This window comes from Doryrhamphus excisus, linkage group LG20, assembly GCF_037039965.1.
Source record: "Doryrhamphus excisus strain RoL-2023G ecotype Guam linkage group LG20, RoL_Dexc_Guam_v1.1, whole genome shotgun sequence".
In the NCBI taxonomy this organism is placed as follows: domain Eukaryota; kingdom Metazoa; phylum Chordata; class Actinopteri; order Syngnathiformes; family Syngnathidae; genus Doryrhamphus; species Doryrhamphus excisus.
Genome location: NC_136376.1, coordinates 11561030 through 11588658, shown reverse-complemented (window position 1 = coordinate 11588658; position 27629 = coordinate 11561030). Strand labels below are relative to the sequence as shown.

Below are 27629 nucleotides of genomic sequence, written 5' to 3'. Positions count from 1 at the left end.
ATGAACCAACAAAAGGCAACGCACCCGGCTGAACTAAATAAGACACTCAAATTCGAAACAGGTGCGCGTACAAGGGAAAGTAAAAGTGACGGGGCACAGGGCAGACCAACACAGGAAATACAACAAAATAAAAGCATGCAAACAGGAACTAAGGCAAACTATGTGAAACACAAAAACTGTCACACAGGAGACTATGGGGATTGTGACAGTACCCCCCCCTCAAGGACGGATCCCAGACGTCCTAAAGTGTCCGCAAACGAAAAGGGAAGGGAGGTGGGAGGACTGGAGGTGGGCTGCTGGCCGGACCTCTCCGGAGGTCGGCCAGGGTGGCAGGGCCATGCAGGAGGGCGGCCTGAAGGGTGAGCAGCCCGAAGGGAACCAGGCTCCTCTGGAGGGCGCCCATGACGGCAGGCCCAGCAGAAGCCATGGGTGGACCCCTCTGGGGGCTGGCCAGGGTGGTGGGCCTGGCAGGGGAGGCCCGCCCGCCGTGGAAGAGGTGGCGCCGGAGGAGGCGGCGGCGTGGCGTCCCGCCGTGGAAGAGGTGGCGCCGGAGGAGGCGGCGGCGTGGCGTCCCGCCGTGGAAGAGGTGGCGCCGGAGGAGGCGGCGGCGTGGCGTCCCGCCGTGGAAGAGGTGGCGCCGGAGGAGGCGGCGGCGTGGCGTCCCGCCGTGGAAGAGGTGGCGCCGGAGGAGGCGGCGGCGTGGCGTCCCGCCGTGGAAGAGGTGGCGCCGGAGGAGGCGGCGGCGTGGCGTCCCGCCGTGGAAGAGGTGGCGCCGGAGGAGGCGGCGGCGTGGCGTCCCGCCGTGGAAGAGGTGGCGCCGGAGGAGGCGGCGGCGTGGCGTCCCGCCGTGGAAGAGGTGGCGCCGGAGGAGGCGGCGGCGTGGCGTCCCGCCGTGGAAGAGGTGGCGCCGGAGGAGGCGGCGGCGTGGCGTCCCGCCGTGGAAGAGGTGGCGCCGGAGGAGGCGGCGGCGTGGCGTCCCGCCGTGGAAGAGGTGGCGCCGGAGGAGGCGGCGGCGTGGCGTCCCGCCGTGGAAGAGGTGGCGCCGGAGGAGGCGACGGCGTGGCGTCCCGCCGTGGAAGAGGTGGCGCCGGAGGAGGCGGCGGCGTGGCGTCCCGCCGTGGAAGAGGTGGCGCCGGAGGAGGCGGCGGCGTGGCGTCCCGCCGTGGAAGAGGTGGCGCCGGAGGAGGCGGCGGCGTGGCGTACCGCCGTGGAAGAGGTGGCGGCGTGGCGTCCCGCCGTGGAAGAGGTGGCGCCGGAGGAGGCGGCGGCGTGGCGTCCCGCCGTGGAAGAGGTGGTGCCGGAGGAGGCGGCGGCGTGGCATCCCGCCGTGGAAGAGGTGGCGCCGGAGGAGGCGGCGGTGTGGCGTCCCGCCGTGGAAGAGGTGGCGCCGGAGGAGGCGGCGGCGTGGTGTCCCGCCGTGGAAGAGGTGGCGCCGGAGGAGGAGCGGCATGCAACCGCTGAAGAGCGGACGCCGGAGGAGGAGCGGCATGCCACCGCTGAAGAGCGGACGCCGGAGGAGGAGGGGCGAGTCCTGGATCTTGGCTGGGCTGTGAAACAGAGGAACAGTAATGGGAGTCTTGGGCGAATGGTAACATACCGGACAGCACATCCCGGTTAGCTGCTAGAACCGGTCGTGCTGGAGGTCCGGTGGGCTGTTCCTCCTCAGGCGACCAGCAGAGGGCATCGTCCCCACACTCCACCGACGGGGTGTGATGTGCGTCCTCCGACGCACTGCTGGTCCTACTAGCCCCCCCTTCCGAAGGCGGATTCCAGACGCCGTATGCTGCTGGATGTGGAACCTGGGACGGGAGGAGGGGGACCTGGAGGAGGGTCTTGAGTTCCGCCTGCCCAGCAGCCGGGACCAGGTCAAGAAGGAAACTCAGGCGGGGTTTGGGCTCGGGAGGGGTCTGGAGCATCAAGCCGCTGGACAGGAGAGCCAGGGGATGCTGCGGCTTGGGCACAGGAGGAATCCGAGGAGTCACGCAGCTTGGCGCGGGAGCCGGGGTTTGGGAACCCTTGGGGCTGCGTGGTTTGGGCACAGGAGGAATCTGGGCCGTCACGCAGCTTGGCACGGGAGCCGGGGTTTGGGAACCCTTGGGGCTGCGTGGTTTGGGCACAAGAGGAATCTGGGCCGTCACGCAGCTTGGCACGGGAGCCGGGGTTTGGGAACCCTTGGGGCTGCGTGGTTTGGGCACAGGAGGAATCTGGGCCGTCACGCAGCTTGGCACGGGAGCCGGGGTTTGGGAACCCTTGGGGCTGCGTGGTTTGGGCACAGGAGGAATCTGGGCCGTCACGCAGCTTGGCACGGGAGCCGGGGTTTGGGAACCCTTGATGCTGCGTGGTTCGGGCACCGGAGGGGAAAGTGTGCCATACTCCTCTTCGTGTTGCATGGGGGGCAACAGGGAATCGGAAAAGGTATGCGGCTGGGGCTCAGCGGGCTGTCGAAACGGGGGCACCATCACTAGTGGTGTGATGGGCCGGCACTCAGCGACAGCGTGGGGGGTAATTCTGCCTTGGCGTGGCATGGCGTGGAGGAAGGGGGTGCCCTCACCTTACAGCCACGCGAACCCTTTGCAGAGGTCGGCCGAGACATGCGTCGGCGTCGTGGTCGGATAGGCTTGTCCATTGCGGGTCCCGAATACACCCACGCCATGGGGGTGAGCGTGCCGTCCGGCCCCCAAACCATATCCTCCAGCTCCTCCGGGGTAAACATGGCTGATTCCTTCTGCAAGGCCTTGAAGATCCGCCAATGAAAATCAAAATCGCTCTCCGCGAGGTCATCTTGTGGTTGGTTCATTCTGTCACGTTTCGTCTTGCTGGTGTTGCGATGCGACCCCAGGATGCGGAGATGAAGCGGAAGGTGCAGGAAAAAGCTTTGCTTTTATTTTTAGAACAGGCGAAATCAGCACTGTCTTCCAACACGTAGCAAAAAACATACAATGAACCAACAAAAGGCAACGCACCCGGCTGAACTAAATAAGACACTCAAATTCGAAACAGGTGCGCGTACAAGGGAAAGTAAAAGTGACGGGGCACAGGGCAGACCAACACAGGAAATACAACAAAATAAAAGCATGCAAACAGGAACTAAGGCAAACTATGTGAAACACAAAAACTGTCACACAGGAGACTATGCGGATTGTGACAACCGTAGAGATGTATGTGTCATGATGATTGTACCTGATGCTGAAGTTGACAAAGTATGACAGTTTACAGAATACAGTTTTAATTGTGCACTCTATAAAGTTAAGATTGTCCAGTATAAAATATGTATCTCGATCATGCATCTGAATATTATCATTCATCCAGGTCACAGCATTCTCAGGTAATTTCTGTCCATTAGGAGTGTTTTTTTGCCAAGTAGTCTCCCACCTTCCCACTCTCCCACCTCGCCATTAGCAGTGTTTTGACAACCCACCACAAACACAGTTCAGCAAAGCATCGACTCAAGTATGCTGCATGTGGACTCTTATGGCCACCCAACTCGCTGCCATTCGCTCACGAGGGGCTTGAAACTCTCTAAACGTATAAACTGTGCATAGAAATGCCCACAAATGTTGCTCAAATCTACGTTACATATGTCCGCATCTCCGGGAATGAACTAAAGTATTAACTACATGAGGGACCATATTTACAGAAATGGCTTGTTAAGTTCAAGGTCAAATTTGTGACTTTAGGCTTAATACTTTTGGGTGTCTGGAACAGATTAATTGGATTAAAATTATTTCTTATGGGAAAAATTGATTTAGTTTTCCTACATTTCAGTTTGTGTCAGACCTTCTGGAATGGATTCATAACTAAAGTCCGTAAGTCCTTCCTTCTTATATTACATATTTAAAGGTGTGACAAAAAAGGACAAAAATAATGACCAGAGAGGTACTCTGTGAATATCATTAAAGCACATGGGATGTAACCTGACAGCACAGTTAACTATTTTTTTATTCTTTGCCAGTCTTTACACTCAACCTTCAGCTGAAAAGAATATATTTTTCATCTGCCCTTGATTTAAATCCAAAGTCAGAACAATGTTGGCATTGAAGCAGCTGCCAGGCTACTGTATTAGTGTGCTTGATAACAACTTATGTAGGGCTTTGTGTAAGAGGAGGAGCACAGGTTGGACATATCAAAACCACTAGCAGTTGTGTGTGTGTGGTTCTGTGTGCTCTCATGTGTTTATGTATTGGAAGGCCTCCTGGACGAGGACATCTGCTGAGCTAATAAACAATAATCTTGACAAACAGTCACTGGCCAATTTCTCAGTCCACCCTCATCATCACATCACTGAAGAATCCATCACAGGCCGAGCCAGGGACATGAGTGACAGCGCTTTGGACCACTGGAATGTACGGCGCTGGAGCACAGCCCAGCTGCTAGAGGACACAATGATTCATGGTCAGAGGGCAACCCAGACAGAGCAGTTAGGGAAATAAGCACCGCCCACCAACACAGCCCCAACCCTTTATTGATACATAAGCTGGATAGAAAGATGGACCCCTGCCAGAACCTGACATTGGCTTAGGGTTATGATGATGATGATTTACCGTCCCCTGTGAGCGAAACCGTGCCCTTCCCTGGCTACAAACCCAAAACCGACAACAAAGATGATGATAAACATGATGGGAGTTAATACGTCCACAGGGATTGCAGCAATGAAGACTTAAAAAAAACCTTGCTGTTTGCAAGTAGCACAGAAACCACTTGCTGCGCTTTAAATTTGAGAGGCCTCGACAAGCAAACACTACGGTCTTACACTCACTGTGGAGTGTGAAAGGTCAGGCGTCTAAAAAAAGCAAACACATACAAAACCATAGCCCTTGAGATCAATCTAATATTAAAGATATCCCGGCTTCTGACACTGCAACAGATGATGAGAAGCCCGGCATCACCAAATTGCCCTGTCAATCATCACAGCCAGCAGGAATGACATCAAATAAATGTGAGAAGGAAAAGAGCGATATCATAGTGGAATCTCAACTGGTAGTTTACACGAAAAGCAATGGGACATTACATAGAGTATACGAAAATGAATATACAACATCAACCTCATCAGGAGGCATACCACAGCAGGCTGTATACGTACACTGCATGCTAGAAATGGAAAGGTCTCAGAACACGCAGGAAAACATCCATTACAATCACTGTCACTTCCTATTTTGGCATCTCTCCATTTGTTCTCGCTCAGTTTTATGTTCAGAGGACACAAAGGAGAGATAACAAAGACAGTATTACTGTACTTTCTTCAAACAATATACGGTTGAATAGCAAACAATGTAGCGACAGCCCACAGATACTCACCAACAGGCATATCTTCATAGATGAGAAGGTACGTGGAGAAGAAGTAGTTCAGGAAACGAGGCGGCTGATTGGATCCTGTTAATGCAGAAAAAGGGACAGATGAGTAATACCCATTTTAGATGAAAACCTTTTGATGTATTGTTTTCTTTCAAACGTGTGTATTATAGTTATTTGTGTACTAGTTACATACAAGCAGGACCCAGTGAAATATATGTATGTTCTCCGTGTGCATGCGGGGGTTTTCTCCAGGTACTCCGGTTTCCTCCCACATCCCAAAAACATGCTAGGTTAATTGGTGACTCCAAATTGTCCATAGGTATGAATGTGAGTGTGAATGGTTGTTTGTCTATATGTGCCCTGTGATTGGCTGGCCACCAGTCCAGGGTGTACCCCGCCTATCGCCTAAAGACAGCTGGGATAGGCTCCAGCACCCCCGCAACCCTCGTGAGGATAAGCGGTAGAATATGAATGAATGAATTATATCAAACAAATTATTCATTTCAATAAATTGATATTTCATATACAAACACTGAAAAAACGGAGGAAAAAATCAAATCAATCCATTTATTTTCTATGCCGCTTATCCTCACTATCGCAGACATACTGAAACCTATCCCAGCTGTCTTCGGGTGAGAGGCAGGGTACACCCTGGAATCACAGGACACATATAGACAAACAACCATTCACACTCACATTCATACCTATGGACAACTTGGAGTCCCCAATTAACCCAACATGCACATAAAGGAATTAATGACAGCAATGATGATTGGCTACATCAGGGCACAGGGGTTGGTCATAACATAGAAAGGTGAGGAGAAGGAGAGGTGATTGAAGGGTGAACAAAAACAGCATGCAAAGACAATGTGTCTAATAAGAGGCAAACCGGTGAAGAATTCCAGTCATTTAAAATAAACCCCAGATAGTCATTGTGCTTGATGGAAACATGCTGTGGCATTCAGTTAATATCGTTCTCTGCTGCTTCATCCCCGCGTGTGATTGGAGGTGTCTCCTGCCTGTCACTGTGAGGCATTTAGCGTGATTTTCACTGCACTAAAGCTCTCTCACTGTTCCTCTCAGTCACTCACACGGTACACTTGGCAAGAACACGGAAACATTCTGAAGAAGTTTGTAGTCCGAACAGTCTTAGACATAATGCAAGGCAGATGAGGAACGAGGAGAACAGAAAGAAATGGGGCACATTGGCAGAGATGATGAAATGTGAAAAGAACCGCACAGGGCTGTAATGAAAAGGTGTCAAAAAAAGAAGTAAGGGCAAGTCTCATTTGCAGAAGCACGACAAAATCCTTTCAGACAAGCGATCACAAGGAGCAGGCAAAAAAAAGTAGAATGAATGGCTGTCAAATCTTTATTGTTGTATTGAACAGAAGATTTGACACAGTTAACTAACATGCTTTCATTTTTAAAAAGTATTCTTTGCAAAGTAATATTTCCCATTTCTGTAGGACAAACCATACACGTCAATAATTCAGAAGCAGTACCGCTCACATAAATGTAACCTCTTCTTTTTTTAGGATCCAATGGACATCGAAATATTCACAGTTTAAAGGAAGTTAGGGTCAAGGTGATATCTAGTCTTCAATTCCACATTGGATATTAATAGTCAAAAAGGACTCACCATCACAGGAGTGAAGAATAAAGAAGGGAAGGAGGAGCTTGGCGAATGTCATCCTGCTACCAGATCCCACACTCCACGACATCACCTGTTCCTAAAAACAAGTGCACATAAATACAGTATTACAGTCCTGATTACAGATTCAATCCAAGGCATTGCTATGCAATCTATTACAATCATTACCATCCTGTGTTAAGGTTGCAAAAAATAAATCATATCAATATCAAAAAAATCAATTCATACTAACATGCAATTTGATTCCTAAATGGTGACAATTACATTTATTTATTTTGACTTAATGGGCTGTATCACAAACAAATGTTGCCATTTTACTCAAGGACTCGTGCTGCCCTGCTGTTAGCATGACGGCTAACACCTTCACCTCGCTGTCCCCGCCCCCACAGGGAAGCGTGGGCAGCGGAGCCAGCGAGCCCTGCCCGACGCATTCATTAATTGATTGAATTATTCATTATATTCCATATTGATGAATTTATTATTAAAATTTTCGGCACAGTGTCGGCACTGTTTCAAAAACACCAATTTGGCACCAGAAAATATGTAAGCGAGAGCTGTGGGAACTGTTTGTTCCGCTGCTGATTTTGATGAAGTTTACCACCCTACTAAAACATGAAGAGTCCATAGGTTTCATGGTCGGCATTCTGACCCCCAGAAAACACACAAACCATTCCTGTTCCTTCAGCAAGAAGCGTGGTGATGATTACAGACGATTAGAGGGCTGTTGATGGGATAATTTGAAAATGGTCACTCACTCACTCTTGAACTCCATCCAAGATGCCGGGTATGATTCTTAGAAAAGTGAGGAATCAGCGCAGAATTTCAAGTAAGGAGCCTATTGTATGGTCACGGCAAGAGCTGTGTTGTTGCTACTGGAGTTTTTCCATCTCCAAGGTGATTGAAAAGTAATTCCCTATTCTCATCCATCCATTTTCTCTACCGCTTATCCTCATTAGGGTCATGGGCATGCTGGAGCCTATCCCAGCTGTCTGCGGGTGAGAGGCGGGGTACACCCTGGACTGGTCGCCAGCCAATCACAGGGCACATATAGACAAACAACCATTCACACTCACATTCATACCTATGGACAATTTGGAGTGGCCAATTAACCTAGCATGTTTTTGGAATGTGGGAGGAAACCGGAGTACCCGGAGAAAACCCACGCATGCACGGGGAGAACATGCAAACTCCACACAGAGATGGCCGAGGGTGGAATCGAACTCTGGTCTCCTAGCTGTGAGGCCTAACCACTCGTCCGCAGTGCAGCCCAGAATTAAATATATGTTGTAATTAAATCTATGAATTAAATCTTTGGCGAATACGGGAAGAGAAATCCCGTCTTTTGCATTTGTGTGTAGAGGTCGCTCTTCTGAGTGGTCAGACAAAGAAACAAAAATACGTGACATGTTAATTTGTGTTGAGAAACATAGAGTGTCCATTGTTATTATTATTTATGATTCATGTTTCAATCCCTTAGTATTCAAGTTTTAGGCATTTCTGGCAGATGTTTAAGGCCTTCAATATGTCAGTACCCTCGGCTATTTTTCCCTCTAATCGACCACTGTCCTTGTGCGGCCTTGCTGTGGTGACCAATCTCAAATAGTGGCAATTTCATTTTGAAGGGTTATCTTTCTGAATTCCTCTAGTCCCCAGTGCCCACACTCTTTCACTTGATGCTCTTGAATGAATAGTGCATCGGACTGTTTTTCCCTCCACCTATCTGATGGTAAATAGCAGAATACAGGTATGCAAAAAAAATGTGTAACAGGCAATAAAATACAATGCTCCTTTGTGTTGCCTCTTTCTGTCCATTTCCCGTTTTTCTTTAAACATTATTGTGGAGAATTCAATTCAGACAAAGCAGCATTTACGGGTGAATGAGAAAGATGGAATGTATCGAGGTAAATTCTGGTATATAGTATCTGCTCGTAACAGGTGTGTGGTCATTTAATAGTGGGTTTAGTCGTTTCCCAGGTAAAGTCAAATACACCGTTAAGACTGAATATGGTTATTGTGTATCATTAGAACACGGCATAATATGTTTATGTGTGCACCAGGCCATATTATGTCATCTTGCAGGTAAATTCAATGAAATAAGATATAGGCAGGTTAGTGATTGGCCGGGATGTTCCTCTCACCAACTTATGCATGTAGCAATTAAACTGTATAGGACAGGACTAAACAGCAGAGTTATTGCTGATGCAAGCTGGTCCCCGCTGCGGCGCTGTCGCACACCACTGACTACACTGTCACCATTTATTAATTCTTCCCTTTCCTCCTTCTCTGCCAAAGTCCCTGCTCATCTTCTGCTCACCTCCTTCACCCATGACAGCTTCTCACTCTCGTCTCCTGCTCTCATTTGCTTTCTTCACACACCTCTATCACTTCTACTTTCTGATCCAATCTAGATTAGGTTTTGTCTCTTAAGTAATACACATTCAGTGGATAATAGACACACAGAAAGCCAAAATTATGCAATTACAGTGACATAAATGTTGACATGTGATGATAAACTCTCATTGACTGTCATTAAAAAAACTGCTGCTATAGATGCCTCAACAAATGCGAGGATAAACTAACCTTTTAACATGTTTCACAAATGTTTCAGATAAATATTACCTCAAATCACTGAAGTAATGCAAGTATCAATATTTAGACTTGAGAATCAATTTTAAAGCATAGTGTCAGAAGTATCGATATTTCAGTATTGATAGTAATTATTTCATGAATAATTGAAAAATGTTCCCATTGCTGAAACCTTTTTAATATGTTGCCATATCTTTTGTATAATAATTGTAGGTAATGTTTACATGAAGTGTATGTGTAATAGGGATGAGCCAGATACTCGTTATAGACAAGAATTTGTTCCGGATCATTTTTGCTGATTACGAATATGAAACGAGTACAGCTGTCTATCTGAAACTGGGAATGTGAAATTCTAACCATTAATATTTACTATAGTAGTTTTAAAAAGTTTACCAGTTAGATTTTATATATGTTTTCCTGTTTTATAGGTTTTGACTTGTAACTTGCATGCCGAAAAAGTGTGTGAACCCCTGATATACAGTACATGTACAATTTACATCAATATTATATGTATAAATGTACTAAATATATATATATATATATATGTGTGTGTGTGTTAGATCTTTGGGTCATTTTAAAAATAAAGCGTTGGTTTGACATGATATGCCAGGATTAGTAGTTCTGATCTTAAAACTTTCTCAAAACTATTTTCAGTCCATTAAATAAAGTTTACTGTATCAAGCTCTAATGCTTGCAGATGAGCCTTGGATGCTGCACTAAATCAATATTAGATGCAGCCAATTGAGAACACATATAGCTCCCGCTGGGTGCTGTTCACCTTAATCGAGCCCCACGTCTATTTAATGAGCTGTAGTGTTACAGCATATGTAAGAACAATGTGTGATTAAGGCGGTATAAAGAGATGAGTAATACAGAATGTGGACCTGTGGGGATATCGCCTGAGACTTGGAGTTGTATCTTCGGGCTTACAGCACTCCAAATTATTGATTACATGCTCACTGTGTCTGATTGGCCTTAACCTCAGAAGCACTTCTCAGTGGAAGACCTCAGCTGTGGATTATCACAGCAAATCAATGAATGTTTTCAGTTGTCTTTCTGTTCTTAGGGGAAAGCCAGGAGTCATTAGCACAGTGATCAGACAGATTAATAGACACTTGAATTTGCAAAGGGGAGGGAGACTAAGCGCTGCTCTGATGAGTTGAGTAATGTCTTCCTTTCCGCCCCCCTGATCTCTTCATCTTCAACATGACACGACACTCAAAAGCTGACTCAGCTAACCCCATTCGAATGACAAGTAAGACAAAGCAAACATGACATTTGGACAGTAGATCATGTAATGCCCCATCTGAAGAAGGCATAAATTGGCATGAAAAACAAAGGCATGAATTGCTTAACTGATTCTGTACTCTTGCTGCTGTGCAATGCAAATTTCCCCACTGGGGGACGAATAAAGACATATCTTATCTTATCTTAAACAAACTTAAAGGGGACCTATTATGCAAATTTTCGGCTTTTTGTATTGAGTTGTGGACTCCTATAGAGCAGCTACACACAATAACCAGCCAAAAAACTTCCTAGATCTTTCAAATTCTGCCTGCTGGCACGCCCACTCCGTTGTGATTGGTCACACTCCCAAATGCTCCTGAGGACTTCCGGATACGTAGGTCCACATTTACGCAGTGCTGCCAATCTGCAGCCCATATAAGGATATTGGGGTCGCATTGATGTCACAAAACCGGATGTTGGGAAAAAAAAACTCTCTGAACCTGAGCGTTCATAGCCCTCCCAAACTTCTCTCAGGGTTCACTAATACGAGAATACATCATTTTAACTACATTTATAGGTCAGAAAAGTGGAAAAAGCATAATAGGTCCCTTTTTAAGCAACCTAAACCACTCTATACCCCCAACTTGCCTAATTTTGCAAAAGTAAACCCTGACCTCAACCACATGAGCATGAGATGCATTTGGGATTAACAGACTGTGAGCCATGCAGGCCCTGTCAGGCCCCAACGTACAGTTTTTCCATCTGAAAAGAAGCAAATGACACATATGGCAGGCTAACTTTGCGAGAGAAACTTGTAGTTTGTCTCAAGCTCCCTCTCAATAAAAGATCACAAACTCCCTGCCAGACTACCAGAGCACAGTCGACCTGGCCAAGTCCAGCACTTCCACTGGAGATGTAACCAGGATCCTCTCTGATCGTGTCCACACTGACAGTGATGCTGTATAAAACACAGCGGGAGGCATTGCAGCTTACACAACACCTGTGGAGACAGTGATTATCACAAAGAGGCTGGCAGCTACACCTCACATCCCTCTTTGCCAAAAAAGCTTGATCAAGTCATATATACTGTGTCCTGAGCAACAGTGCAATGTTGGAGCCTAATGAGAACGACTAATGAGAAAGACTGAGGTACTTTGTGACACACAGATACACTGATGGTGCAGTGATGAAGCCTTTGTGCCATTGCTAAGTACTGTATGTGTATTAGTGGTTGGTTATGCAACGTATCAGAATAGAGGCAAAAATGCTGACGTGTGAATATCTTGTTTTGGCTAAAACACAAGGATAATAGGTCTGCTTTCATGGCTGAAATGAGAGAAAATTTACATATTTAAATCAAGAAACGATTAATTGATTACCAAAATAGTTGTCAATTAACGAATTAATTAAAGTCTGAGAATTCCGAATATATATATTCCATAAATGTTATGTCAGAGGCAAGATTAAATGGAAATCTATCTGGAAATAACTGAATATCTTTCTTAATCCAAACACACACACACACCTATTTCAAAATTATACCTGATCCCACTTTAATGGCTTCTTCCTTTCAATGGGTAAAGACTTCATAGTTTAAACCAGTCCAAACAGATATGCATCATATAATACCTGCTAAAAGGGAGTCTGATTTGTTTTCAGATTAGAGAGGTTGATCCTGTTGCTGTCTTAGAAGCTGTTAGCAGTTTGTACAACTCCTTCACAAAGGTCAGACATTTTGTTAAAAAAAATATATCCTAGCAAAGCCTCTAACTTAGGTCATTAATATTTCCATCAGAATCGAACCATTTCCTGATTCATGGAAAAAGAATCTTTTTAAAAAAATTACAGGCAGAACGTCTCCTTTCTGTCATGTCAAAGGGTTGAAAAAGGTTGTCTCAGACCAACTGATAAAATATCTGGAAACTAAACACCTTCTACATCCTCTCTCATTTGGCTTCACATACAACAAAAATGGGAACTATAATATATGCATCTATTTTCTATGCTGCTTATCCTCACTAGCGTATGCTGGAGCCTATCCCAGCTGTCTTCAGGCGAGAGGCGCGGTACATCCTGGACTGGTCGCCAGCCAATCACAGGGCACATATAGACAAACAACCATTCACACTCACATTCATACCTATGGACAATTTGGAGTCGCCAATTAACCTAGCATGCATGCAGAGAAAACTCTCTCAGAGAAAACACACACACGGGGAGAACATGCAAACTCCACACAGAGATGCCCAAAAGGAGAATTGATCTAGGTCTTCCCGATCTCCTGACTGTGTGGCCTACATGCTAACCACTCGTCCACTGTGCCGCCCACTATATTGGCAGTCTGAGGGCAATGTCTTGCAGAACGCCACCCAATTGACTCGCATCATCATTTAACCAGGTCAGAGCATTGATGGAGGCCAGAACAAATTGAAAGCCCGCCACCAGCCACTAGTTGTGTGGAGCCGGGTGCCCGGGAGCCGGGTGCCCGGGATCCTGCGCCAGGCCGCCCCCCTCTACGGCAAGCCTTATCCCAGCCACGCCCCTTTACTAAAATATAATTAAGTTAGCATATGATCATGCAGCGGCAGATTGTGGCCCTTAACATAAATGATAGAATTGTCCAAAATGTAAGAAAAAGAATGAAGGGTCAGGTGGAACTGATGGTTTCAGCCAAAACCCAGAAAGATTCATTGATTGTATTCTAGAATATTTCAATGTGTGTGTCAAGACTACTTTCTTGTCAAATCTACCTCAAAAGAACACATTCAACAGTCCCTCCCTTGTCTACTTTCTGTGCCCGTTTATTAATCAGAGTCTCTTTTCCTTTGACGAGTTGGGCAGCAGAGGCCTGTGTGTACAGTGGAGACCGTAAACAGAGCTGTAGTGTCAGAGGGCAGACAGCCGCCTGTAGAAGCTCATTCATCTCCTTTTGTTTCTCTGGAAATCAGTGTGCCGTCTTCAAGCAGTAGCAGCCCTGTAACATCTGATGGTTTCATGCCAGATGAAAGATCAAAACATACCATTTAGTTGCTCCGCTTCTGCAAAGATGACCTTTGCATCTAAAACACTTCACCTCCCTCGTCATCTAGTGCTGCCGCCCCTTTCATTTCAGCCTCGCTGTCTCTTCTCCTGTCCCGTGTCACCCCCTACCATTGCAGCAGCACTCCAGGGCAGCATCCCATGCGTGAATATCAACAAAGAGGATTTGTCACACAACACAGCCATTAAACTGCTGCTTGCTTATGTTACATAGCGTGATTTAGATCCATTGGAAAATAGGATTCATCACGGGTAATGCGACCAGCAGAGATATCCCTGAGAGTTAAACTGTGATAAATGAAATTATTTGTTCAAAATCTTAGTCGTAAACTCCAAACACACAGTCTCTAATCCCTGTCAATATATATAATAATATACATTATCACTATAATAAATAGTGAAAATGTGAAATCTAATCATGACCTTTCAAAGAAAATGATGCCAATGATTTGGTTTATGGTGCACATTTCAACTGTCATTAGAAATTAAGAAAAATGTTTAATAACATCTGTATGAACAGCAAGGGTGAAGGAGATGATGTTTTCCTTTTACTACAACTGACTGAGCAGAAGAATCTTCTAAATCCTCCATTCCTCACCAATGGAGTTCTTCAGTTCTGCCCGGCTGCTTTGGTTGATTTAATGACAACACACAGCTGGATGTGAGGAAGTGCGTATGTAATGAAATGGATAAAGAGTGCAGGGATTGTAACTGCAGGATAGTGTGGACACTAAGAAGTAGTACAAGAAACTGGCAGCGTCAATAAAATGTACATGTATATAAACTTCAAACAATGTAGTATTCTATACTGGTCACTAGGTGTCAATAATGTCAATGTAATGTTGGGTGAGCTAAGCGCCAGACTTGATTGCCCAAACAACAGGCTTTTATTGCAGGTTTGAACTATCTCACAAAAGGCACAATAATCCTGAGCAAAAACACAGGTTACCATTGTAGCCGTAGCCCAAGCCAAGCTAAAACTCAACTCTGAACCCCCCCACATTACTTCTTATTCGCCCACCACTCTGCTGTCCTCGCACCAGCACACATTTATTGCAACACACACAAGCACAAGCTTTATTGTGTGTTATGTCAACTATATGAGGATAAACGGTATAGAAAAAGGAGGAATAGATGGATGTCAGCCATACTGGGTAATACAAGTGTAAAGGTGACTATAGTGTTATGTGCTGCTGGATCTGCTTTGCTGCTGCCTGTTTTCTATTTGTTGCAGTGCACTGCTGTTCCTGCCAGCAATTCCAATCAGCCCTTCTTAAACCATGCCTGCACACACACAAACACCCTCTGCCAGATTGTTGCAATATCTACCCTGCACGTATCCTGCTGGTCATTTTTCTTACTAGTTCTCATGAGTATTTACGCAAGTCTTGCTTATGTTCTTCAGCAGCTTCCTTAGTTATATTTTGTACTGTGTCGTGTTTTTTTGTGTTTGACTTTGTTTTTCAGTTTTTGTACTCCTTTTGTTATCAAAACTTTTTTTCTTCACATATGTCATTGTGTCTGCTTTGGGTTCCAACCACTGGCTGTTTGTCATTCCTAGCATATAGGGCTGTTATTTCATGACGAGAGGGCTCTAATAATGTAAAAATCTGTATTTAGAAGGTTTTAAATGTTCCATCTACGGACATATTTCATTTATGAATAAGGAATCGTACTTCACGAAAATTCACTCATTATGGTCTAATCAACCACGATAAGGGATTACTGTATTCATTTTCTACAAGCAACTAGGACATACGCCTGTCAATTACATTAATACCCTATCAAAACATAAACACGCTCATTTGATAACATTGTACCACTGAATAACATGGAAATATTTATATAATTCAAGTATAATTCATATGTCTATTAGAATAATGTTTTTAAAGTTGAGTACCAAGTAATAACATTTTCACATTTTAGTTGTTTTATAAGATGGTACATTTGCAAAATCTTACAGAAGAATGTACCATCATGCGGTAATCAAGTTAAGAATGTTTATTAAGGGTGTAGTTTACCAAGCTACATAATGCAGACAAAATATGTGATGAGTTAAAATAAAATTCAATAATACTTTACACACTGGTAAACATTGTTAAAGGAATGTATCTCTGATTATGCTAACGTGCCAACTAAAATGATTTATAGTGGCTCTTAATAGATTATGGAGGTTGCATAGGAAACTGTATGTAATCTCCAAATGCATTAGCAAGCCTTCGTTGAAAGATGAAGAAGCAAATATATTGATGGGCCACAGCCTGAAATATATGTACAAGACTAGTAGGTATATATTTATCAGCCTTCACACTCTGGCAATCAATGCTGATCTTTCCCCAAAGGATGAAGTCACATCACAACTTCCACATGGCAACGCTACAAGATTTATTACAGGCACCTTGCCAGCAACCACCACCACAAAATAAACAACTTTTTCCACATCATACATTGCGCCCCCAACACTTTTTTTTACGACTCTGCCAATTTGATAACGCTGAAATCCTTCCTAGAGCTCACACACTGCTCTGCCTCCTCTCGGAGACCTCATAGTCCACAGTCCCCGCTTCCTTATATTGCGTTCCATTTGGGTCTGTCAGTCAAGGTGTCAGATATGGACTCTTCATTTCAGATTTTTTTTTCTGTTCTGAATGAATTCCATGAGGGTGACGCTCAATGAGAGTGACACTCCGAGAGGCCAAGTGTCATCAACACACGCTCACTACATAACAAATGGGTAAAAGCCTGCATCTCCTATTGCAATTATAAAATATCATCTTTGATTTAAAAGGTAATATGACAATATGTGTATGTGCCACATTACACTTAGGAGTGACAGATCAGAAGGAACACCTGCTGGTACAGTATTAACCTGAGGCCTGACACTGTTTCCAAATAAAACTATTCAATCGTTCATAAGCATAACCACAAAACTCACTATTGAAGTTTTTTTCCATGTTGTGTATGCCAGAATTGCCATATCAAATATAGCATTATGGTACTGTGCCCCACTAAAGGACAATAACTGTAAATTCATAGAATATTTGTGAGAGGTTTATTTCTGCTCCTGGGGATTTTTATCTGTCTACTTCTAGTTCCAACTTCAGTGACTATTTGTTTGATTCTCTCATAAGCCACTGTCCTAATAGAATCTGCTGTCATCTATTGCACCACTGGTGAACATTTGAAAAGATATGGCATCATGTTCCATTTTATCCCTATTTTTATGTTACGGTCAAATTGACCCATTTTAAAGTTTGAAAACATCGGAAAAATAGTTTCAAGTACTGTACTATTTTAATTTTATATTAAAACGATGTGTAATCGACATACAACATAATTGTAAAATGTTATATTTTTATGTATAATTATTTAAAACAATAAATAAGAATTATATAAAATTACTAATCATGTAGCCAAAAACAAACTACAAATAAAAATGGTTTGTACCTGTATCTACCCCATGCATGTTTATGTCACATCGATACTGTTGGGGACAATTTGACCCAGCAGTCATACAGTAAAACTGCATGTTTTGAAGCGACCTTCCATTGTGGCCAGCCCAAAGGCAGGCACGCCTGTGCAATAATGATGCCGTCTAATCAGCGTCTTGAGGTGAACAGACTTCCACAACACAAACAGATTTAGACACATTTGTCCACAATATTTGACAAAAAAATGGCTTTAAGTTGTTTATGTGAAAGATGTTGGTTTTTCAAAAGTAGTAAAGTAGTAGAACACAAACTATCCTAATTGAAACATTACTTGTGAGAAGGAACACAATAGCTAGTTGCATTAATGATGGAATATTAATGGATTTGTTTTTTTTTTCCATTGGATTGTCTTGTTTTGGGATCTTTTGGATTTAACTAAAGATGCAGAGAGTCTAATTAACCTTTATTATGGCTAAGGTGTCAACCACTTGTTTGTATTCATTTCAATCTACACATGGAGCCACTTCAATCAATTGCATACACGTGCATTTTAAACTGTGGAAAAAAATGAATTTGCCAGTATGAAATTATATGTAACTTTGACGCCAAAGTTCATTTAAACTAAAGTCACCTCGAGTTACATATTAATAAATAGATAAGTGTGTGCCAGACACTTCCCAGCAGGCACCTCTGAAGTCGCTGCCCGGCTACCTGAGATAATAGCGTACACCTGACACCGCGCATGCGCACAACAGACTACTCACTTGCCTCCTAATTACTCACATCAAACTATAAAAATCAATAACAACATAAGTTGACTAACTTGTTATCATAAGCCCATAATTTAAATAATGACTTCTTTTTCAGAGAAAGCTAGCAAAACACAAGGATTGCATTAAAGTTGCGCGAAGAAATGTGACACTACTTCATCCAAAATATCTCCCTTTTAAATGTCTTCCAACGCGATCTCTCTAACACTATCAGAGAGGATGAGAAGGATGAGAAGGATGATAATGAGGATGATATTGTCCTACCTTCCTCACCCGCGTCCGTCTCCGGCTGAGCACCTTTTAGATTGGATCTGTTGTCCTGCTGTGATGCCTCACCACGAATGTTCTCCCCCACTTCTCTCCCTCTCTCCCTCCCAGCCTGTCTACTCTATCTCTCCCGCTGCTTTGACTATACAGTAGACGCACCTCGCCCTGGTTGTGACCCGCTATGCATCCCATAGAACGCTCACCTGCACGCAAGGCATGGCGAAGCTTAAATATCTGCACAGGTGAAGTGGAAGACTGTGGATGTGTGCTTCCCTACAGGTGAGCGACGTCACAGTTTTGTTTTTTTTTTAACTCGACAATATTCAATTTTGTCTGCACATCCTCATAAATGATTCCCAAAGTTCTGAGATATTAAATTGTTTTTATAATTTAAATAAGGAAAACAATTCAATACCAATATTAGGATGGCTCGCATGTCTTGAGTTGATGTGTGCACGTTTGAATTGGAATGGGAGTTAAATGCAAGAAAAACAAAACATAGAATTTCCCAAAGGACTTAATTAGTAAGATGGGAATCTGATGAAAAATCGCCCCTGGATATTATTATTCATATTGGATTTTCCACAGGTTGTGGACAAGAGCAGCATTTCATTGTAGGATAGCGCCATCCAGTGTATGAAGTAAGAATATAAAAAAAGTCTAGAATATCCAATACTAGGTACACTGAAGTAGTTGAGTATTGTGAGTCTACACAATAGATCTACACAAGAGTATTGTGTAAAATTTTCTCATCATTTAAAAAATAAACCTTCATATCCTTCATATTATTTTTTAATTAATTTATTTTTAAATATTAATTTATAATTTTTTCAATCTTGATGTTTATGTATATAATTTAGCATATGAAAAGTGTATTCTCTATGGGGTGCAAGTCAGGTGAATTTGCAGGTCGGTGCAGGCCCAGGACTCCAGAATACTGTAAGAAACATGCACGCATGAAATAGTGCTAGTAAAAGAGTGTTTATAGAAGCACAGCCAGGTGCAAACAATCACTGCCGTGCACCACTAGAGTGGAAGCAAAAAGGCGGAACAAAAAGAGATGGTGATAAACAAAGTAACTAAAGCACTGAGACCAAAACAACTACAAGGAAGAATGAAAAAGTGAATGTATCCAAAACTTAGTTTGCCAAAACTAGAAGGAAGATATGAGACGCAATGTCTCTCCTGTGGAACACACAATGACTCAGCAATTAGCAGTGAGACCAGCTGAACCAAATGACAGCTCAACAATCAGTGCCAGGTGCACTCAAAGCATTACCAACAGAAAGTAAAGTTGCTGGCGATGGTGAAACACAGGAAATGGACATACAAAATAAGAGCACGAAACAGGAAATACGGAAATTCAAGACAAAAGCATTGGCGCTGTCAAGCGGAGCATGACATTTGCAAGTCCAATGAATAGCTTGAAATAGTACAAAGGTAAGTACACATAACATACAAAATAAGAGCACAAAACAGGAATTAGTGGCTGCAGAAGTCAGGATAGGAGGAAGCTTGGCTTCTGCCTTGAAATGGCGTGGAGCAGAGACCAGAGGCGTCTACACAGAAATACAAAGACGTAGAAAGCTCACACCCGGATACAACACACAGAGCGGTGTGTCGCTGCCGCTCAGTGCCTGCCATATTGTGTAGCACAACTTGGCAGCTCAGCGTGCGCAGTGTATAGGCGTATATAGGTAGTTTACAGCCGCACAGTATAGGGCATTTTAATGCCTTATCACGTCCAGAATTTCAGAAACCATCAGTAAAAACGTCGAAAGTCGCAAACGAACAAGGTAGTGCTACATAAGATGGCGGACTCGCGGCGACAAAAACGTACGGCTCATGGGTTTTCTACGTAATGTAGTTCTGTGGGCATCTAAAGTGGAAGAAGTGTCAGGTGTGCTCAAAGCATTACCAACCGAAATTAAACTTGTTGGTAATGGTGAAACACAGGAAATGGACATACAAAATAAGAGCACAAAACGGGAAATAAGGAAATTCAACACAAAAGCATTGGCGCTGTCAATCGGAGCATGACATTGCAACTGAAGTCATTCAAATCCCAATGAATAGCTTGAAATAGTACAAAGGTAAGTGGTGAACTGACAGAAATTAAAAAAAGGTAAGGTTACCCAACATTGAAAAACAGTTCATATTACAGAATTCTAGAAAATTGTTTTTTTTTTCATGGAATTTAAAAGTGTTTTGCAGAAATGGAGGCTGATCATGCCTTGACAGATGGTGCGACTCATTCCTACAGGTGTTCAACTTCGCTGGAGGACTTATAACCTCCTCTGCATAAAAGCAGTCTTTGGAGCACACTGTGGAAATATACTCTAGTGAACAGTTGAACAGTATTGTACTGCAGAAAGTAATGCTACAAAAAAGGCAAGGCAATTAACATTGGAAGAGAGACAGACCATCTTAAGCCAGCTTAATTATGTCAGCAAGTATCTTAATTGTGTCACCTACTCAGCTCTTTTATTTAAATTGTGCTTTTTTTGCTCTATTTTTCCAGTTTTTTGCTGTTTTCTTTTCCGTGCCGTGGGCAATTAATGAGTCACAGGCCACACTTTGGACAACAGTATTCCTCTAATCTAAAATATTGAAATTGTGTGCAAAGAAAAACCTGCTCCCTGATAATTAACAACATTTATTTTCAACATGAGACGTGACGTACAACTTCAAGGCACTTTGGGCTTGTAAAGTCGAGAGCATATACGTAGGGGAGCTAATATGAGCTGCTTTAAGAAACATCATCATCATCATGTATTTGTGCATCCATGATTATACTGTATATATTACTTCGCTTTCATCCTTTACTCCTGCTTTAATTAATGCATTGTTGATGTATTTATCAATATTTATTCTTTTCTTTAAAAAAACATGAGTATGTGTGATGCATTGTAAAAGTTGAAATACATCAAATTATTAATTAAACTACAACAAAGATATATCTACTACGACAACAAAGGAGTATATAGTAGGCCTATCAGTTTAGTACTAATCACAGTATTCCACACACTACAGTAATACAATAAATCTATTTTTATTATAAGGTCAATTATAATGTAGCACTGCTGGTGACACAAATAACTCATCTTAGTGTGATCGCAAATTGACCAAAATACTGGTGTCAAAGGTTTTGCTGCCACCTAACGGCGGTTTGGATTTACTGCATTTGACGCCGGAGTACAATTCTCATTATTATCTGGACAGGAGAAAAGCCCAGTTTTAGTTTTGACCATGCAACAGTTGTTACTATTGTCTGGGACTATAGACGCAGAGGAAATGCAGAGGAGCAGCTAAACATGCAAAATAGTCCATCACTAGAGTTGAAAAACATAGACCTAACCTATAATAGTTGTCATTTAAAGCTGGACATCTTTGGCACTGCACCCATAATAAGGTAATTGGTAATAAGGTAATTGGCAAGTGACAAGATGAAGTACTGTCCTTAGAGTCAAATTGAGAGTATATATTACTGTTAAAATTAACTCTTAAAATTAACTCAAAGTAGTGGATGAATGTAACATGACTTTTTTGTTATTTTCAACATATATAACTATGAACTTAACTTTACTATTATACATTTTTTAATAATTTTCTTTCACTATTAAAAAATGGTAAGTAATTGGTAGTAATTGCTGCAACAAGAGAAGGTTAGAATTACGTGCATAAGCATGGGATGTACTCCATTACTGTACCGTAATCATTTCTCAGTCCTTTTTAATTAATTTCTCACTTTTGTGTATTTATTTGTGTGTTGTGTTATGCTTTTGCTTTTTCAAGATGAGAGACATTATGAGCAATATTCTCACTTGCAGATATGCTGATTGTATTTACCTGGTGTTATATTTTAATATCCAACACGATGGTTTTGTTTGATTTTTTTATGCAAGAATATAAGACACGTCTGCGGCTGTGGAGAATAGCTTCTGTGTGGCCATTTAAATTGTTTAAAATTACCGCTGGAATTGAACAGATGAAATGATATCACCATTGCTCATCTGGGTTCATATTGTGGACATGGTACCCTGCCTTCCCGAAACCTGTTTTAGCACTGAGCAGCTGCATGTTTATGCACCAAGTGAAAGAGAACCTAAGCTGTGCAGCAGTTCGCTAATGACCAAACAGCTGTCACCCCAAAGTGGTTTCCTACTAACACTGGCACTGCTACAGAAGCTTCCCTTGGTGCTCTTAAACATGTAAACAAATGATGGCAAAAGTTAATGTGCTGAATATTGGTGATGGTTAAACACTACAGGTGGGGGTTGTCATCGGTGGTGCTTTCCAAGAATGGTTATGGTTATGGTTATGGTTTCATTTATTTTGAGCATGCATAACAAGGTTGCAGTGAAATGTAGTAAACCGTTTACACAAGTCAACATATCCATCATGTACATCATAGCAGTGGTGTGCAGTCACGGCCAGCAAACCTCTGCTGGCATTCGCCACTTCCAGAAGCACTGACCTACATTTACAACTTCAATTCTAATATTGGTTCAATTCAATTATACTGGGCCAAAACGGTGGCCTGGTGGCTAGCATGTTGGCTGCCATCTTCGACACAATCCAAAAACATCACTTTTACCTGTCCACACACAAGCACTAAATGTGCAAGTTAGACAATGACATCATCTGTCAAGATTATTTGATGTATTGCAAGGGTCTCTGTCATCAAAGGCAGAACTGATTGCTCAGACTGCTCATTTCTTGTGGCGTCAGCACTGGTATCTGGGCTGAAAGACCAACAATTGTGGGAAAGACAAGAATGATGACATTAATCTGAAATGAACTCCCAGCGAAAGATCCAAAGCATCACATGAAGATGTCATCGACTGATTAATATGACTTCAGCCAAATAAGATGTCAGAGCCTTTTCATCCGTAATAAAGCTGATCTGCTGCACAAAAATATTGAGCAATAGTCAAGGGTTAATAGGAAGCAGTTCATTCATTCATTCATTTTCTACCGCTTATCCTCACGAGGGTCGCAGGGATGCTGGAGCCTATCCCAGCTGTTTGGGTGAGAGCCCAGAGAGTCACCAGCCAATCACAGGGCACATATAGACAACAATTTGGAGTCGCCAGTTAACCTAGCATGTTTTTTTTTTAATGTGGGTGGAAACCGCAGTACCCGGAGAAAACCCACACATGCACAGGGAGAACATGCAAACTCCACACAGAGATGGCCGAGGGTGGAATTGAACCCTGGTCTCCTAACTGTGAGGTCTGCGCGCTAACCACTTGACTGCCGTGCCGCCAACAGGAAGCAGCGTTACTAGAAATCTTTGTCTCTATACATATAACATTTATACATCACATATTACTATACACAGTTTGACATGTCCAAAAAGGAGTAGGAAGAAACTAATTATTAATTTTCTCATCAATTTCTAATACATTTATTTGTGCACTTCCTGTATTCAACATGTACCGTTCACCAATACTGACATAAAAACAAAACTGAACTAACAAAAGAAAATGATAAGGTATAACAGTGGTGTAAGTTAGATAGCAGTGACTGGTTAGCGCGACTTGGGTTCGATTCCCATCTGTGTGGAGTTTGCATGTTCTCCCCGTGCATGCATGGGTTTTCTCCGGGTACTCCGGTTTTTTCCCACATTCCAAAAACATGGTTGAATGGTTGTTTGTCTATATTTGCCCTGTGATTGGCTGGCCACCAGTCCTGGGTGTACCCCGCCTCTCACCTGAAGACAGCTGGGATAGGCTCCAGCATGCCTGCGACCCTTGTGAGGATAAGCAGTATAAAAATGGATGGATGGATGAATAAGGTATAACATAATAAAGGCTTGTAATGTATTGATAAATTACGTAACGGTCATAAAAAAATAAATATATAATAATTAGTGCTGAAACTCACAGACAGAAATATCATTCCTTGTTGATTGAGTACAGACAATGTAATACCTCTTGACAACATTATATTTTTACTTTATTATGTAATACCTTTACTGTTTTCTTGTTAACTTATATTTTTAGAATGTGCTACAGGCAATAAAAAACCAGCAAATGGCCCCCGGGCTGCACTTTGGACACATCTGGTATACTCCGTCTTTTGTCCAAAAGCAGCTATGATAGGCTGTAGCTCATGCAGGAGCCATGGGGGGAAAAAAGAAAAACACAAAAATATCCATAATTTCATAAACAGATGAAGATGATGTCATCCCAGTTTGGATTGAACTGAAAGTTAATTTTATGACTAAAATGTAAATATAGCTGCTTGCATAAAGCCGATGTGAGAAACGCTCTCCAGGAAAAACTTGCCAAAGTATAATGAGCAATGAGAAGGAGTCTATTGAACTAATCCCTCTGCAACGTGATGAGTCACTTTGTCTCGGAGGATATCCTCAACACTGGATGGTGCATGCTCCCTAATGCATGCCAGTGATCATGAGCACTTTATCATTTCACTTTCATAGGCTGAAATATTTAACAAGAGTTACTCAGTATGTCAGATTTTGTTTTTGAAGGCAAATTGCATAAAAGAGATGACAGCTGTCGTTTTTAAGTGTTATGGCAATGCTGGATGAAAACCTATGCGGTCATGTATTTATGAAATGATGGCGATCATCAGTTTGTCTGGAAACCCTCTGTGAACAGAATGAACCATCACAATCATGATCGCTGTAATGCCGAGAGGTAAAAGCACATTGAAAGCTGGGAATAAACTTGTCAAGAGCTGAGGGCTGATTGCTGCTAGACAGTTTTAAAGTTTCATCTCACCAAGCTTGGAATCATTTCATGTTTCCCCTTGCATTGTGGCATTTATTTGCTCAGAGCTAGCAAACACTTCAAGCACATCATTTCAGGGGAAAAAATGGAAGCCTGTGTGTGTATGTACATTTAATCTAAATTGGGAATCTGGCTAACAAGGAGTCTTGTAAACAACATAAATGCATTGTGAAGAGATTTATGGTGTAAAATAATATAACAATGACAATATAACACTGCGTGCAATAAACCTTTATAAGTACCATTTTCAATTTCAAGAGAATATGAACAAAATACACCCTCAGCTACGTATCTCTGTGTGGAGTGGAGGTTGCATATTCTCCCCGTGCATGCGTGGATTTTCTCCGGGTACTCCGGTTTCCTCCCACATTCCAAAAACATGCTAGGTTAATTGGCGACTCCAAATTGTCCATAGGTATGAATGTGAGTGTGAATGGTTGTTTGTCTATATGTGCCCTGTGATTGGCTGGCCACCAGTCCAGGGTGTACCCCACCAGCTGCCCGAAGACAGCTGGGATAGGCTCCAGCATACCCCCTCGACCCCAGTGAGGATAAGCGATAGAAAATGAATGAATGAATGAACAAAATAATACGACTTATAGAAACATTTAGGAAAAAAAGTGTGAACACAACTGCTCAGGAAAACAAGTTTTATGGATTATCAAATATTCATGTGTGCACAAAGTGCTGTCCAGGTTGGATGGCCTGCAGGGCAGCTCCTGCCAGTGTTTCTTCATCATGGTCTGACTTTGCAGACTCTAAGAAGATAAGAGCCAGCATGCTGGCGTGGAGGGAGCCAATACGCAACAGGGTTCCTCGGAAGCACCACAGGAATGCATTATCATGTGTCAGACACCGTAGCTTTACACTGGTCTAAATGGATTAGCGCTAGCAATCTTGTGGCAATGCTCCATATTGGATTTCTGCTTCTGCTTCCTCTCTCAGTCCAGAAATATGCATGTTAGGTGAACCAGAGACTTTAAATTGTCCATAGATGTGAATGTGAACACTGTATACACTCCTGATCAAAGCTGTCTTCAGGCGAGAGGCGGGGTACACCCTGGACTGGTGGCCAGCCAATCACAGGGCACATATAGACAAACAACCATTCACACTCACATTCATACCTATGGACAATTTGGAGTCGCCAATTAACCTAGCATGTTTTTGGAATGTGGGAGGAAACTGGAGTACCCAGAGAAAACCCATGCATGCACGAGGAGAACATGCAAACTCCACACTTGCCAGAGCGAAGAATCAAACCCGGGTATCTGTATATGACTTGGTTGAAGGGAGGACAGCCCATTTCTGTGGCTGTCTTCTCCTCCAATTTCACATCTACAGACTTGTCACACATTCATTCGTTCCAGCTGCAATAATTCTCCCCTTCTCTCCAGGGATGGTCCGAAAACCAGTCAGTAGCTGGTGTGACTACAATTTCCTCAAATATCGTATATGGCGTGACATGAAGTGTGAGTAGGCCGGTCATGTAAGAACAAGAACTTGGGATGTTTGAACAGATTGTTGCAACATGGGGCCATGCAGTATCATGCACAAGCTTCAGGATCTTGGTGCACCTTCATCCATAACATATGCCTGCCCATACCATAATGGGCCACTTCATCTGCAACAAATGTGAGCTTTATTGGTGGCATTTTTAGCATGCCTGGACTATATGTACATACGTTTATATGCACTGTATATGCAATATTTGAGGCACATGGCGGTCAGACCAGATGCTTATTGGTTTTCGGACCCTTCCTCTCTCCAAAACGGCAGATTTTGGAGTGGCCTTTTATTGTAGCCAATCCAAAGCAATATTGCACAATACTTATATTATGCCACACCTGTAATGTGGATGAATTATGAATTCAGTGGACTGCATGGTGGCCTCGCGGTTAAAATGTTGAAGATCAGGAGAAGAAGTCGGAAGATTGTGAAGATCTGGGTTGGAATCTCCGTCTGTGTGCCATTTGCGTGTTCTCCTTTCTCCGGGTACTCCGGTTTCCTCCCACATTCCAAAAACATGCTAGGTTAATTGGCGACTCCAAATTGTCCATAGGTATGAATGTGAGTGTGAATGGTTGTTTGTCTATATGTGCCCTGTGATTGGCTGGCGATCAGTCCAGGTTTGACCCCGCCTCTCTCTCCAAGTCAGCTGGGATAGGCTCTCTCATGAGATAATAGATAGGTGGGTAAGCTCAGCTTCTTCCTATGCCTTTTCGGACATGTTGAATGATGTTACTGTAAACTATAAACTGCATGTTCAAAATTAAGGAAACTATTATCATTACACATGACTCTATTATCAACAATTCATGTGGATTCATTCTGTGTATTTTATGTAAATAAAATGCACAAATAAATATTGAATGAACAAACAGATAATTTCCCCCCAGGGGTTAAAATTGTGTGTGAAATGTCTAATAATGTCTTTAAGATTTAAACACATTCCTTTTTATTTACACATTTATCACAAGTTAAAATAGCTGAAAGTGTAAATTTTAATTGTATTTCCCCTTTAACCAATAATGTGCCTCCAAGGGCTCCAAAAGCTCTTGGAGGAGAGAAAGAGAGAGCGAGAGATTTTGTACTTTGCATT

General features: G+C 42.9%; 1 protein-coding gene across 2 annotated transcripts in view; it reads right to left on the bottom strand.

The window, feature by feature from the left end:
* The window catches only part of cdh23 (cadherin-related 23), a 183632-nt gene extending 170085 nt beyond the window's left edge, over positions 1-13547 (bottom strand). Inside the window, exons 1-3 of one of the 2 annotated variants that reach the window (XM_078787361.1) lie at positions 13510-13547; positions 6935-7025; positions 5296-5370 (exon numbers count right to left, since the gene is read on the bottom strand). In XM_078787361.1, the coding sequence (XP_078643487.1) occupies positions 5296-5370; positions 6935-7025; positions 13510-13524 (181 nt within the window). In that variant the 5' untranslated portion in view covers positions 13525-13547. The remainder of the gene's footprint in view (positions 1-5295; positions 5371-6934; positions 7026-13509) is intronic. The other variant, XM_078787362.1, reaches the window with a different exon arrangement.
* Between the last annotated feature and the right edge of the window lie 14082 nt (positions 13548-27629).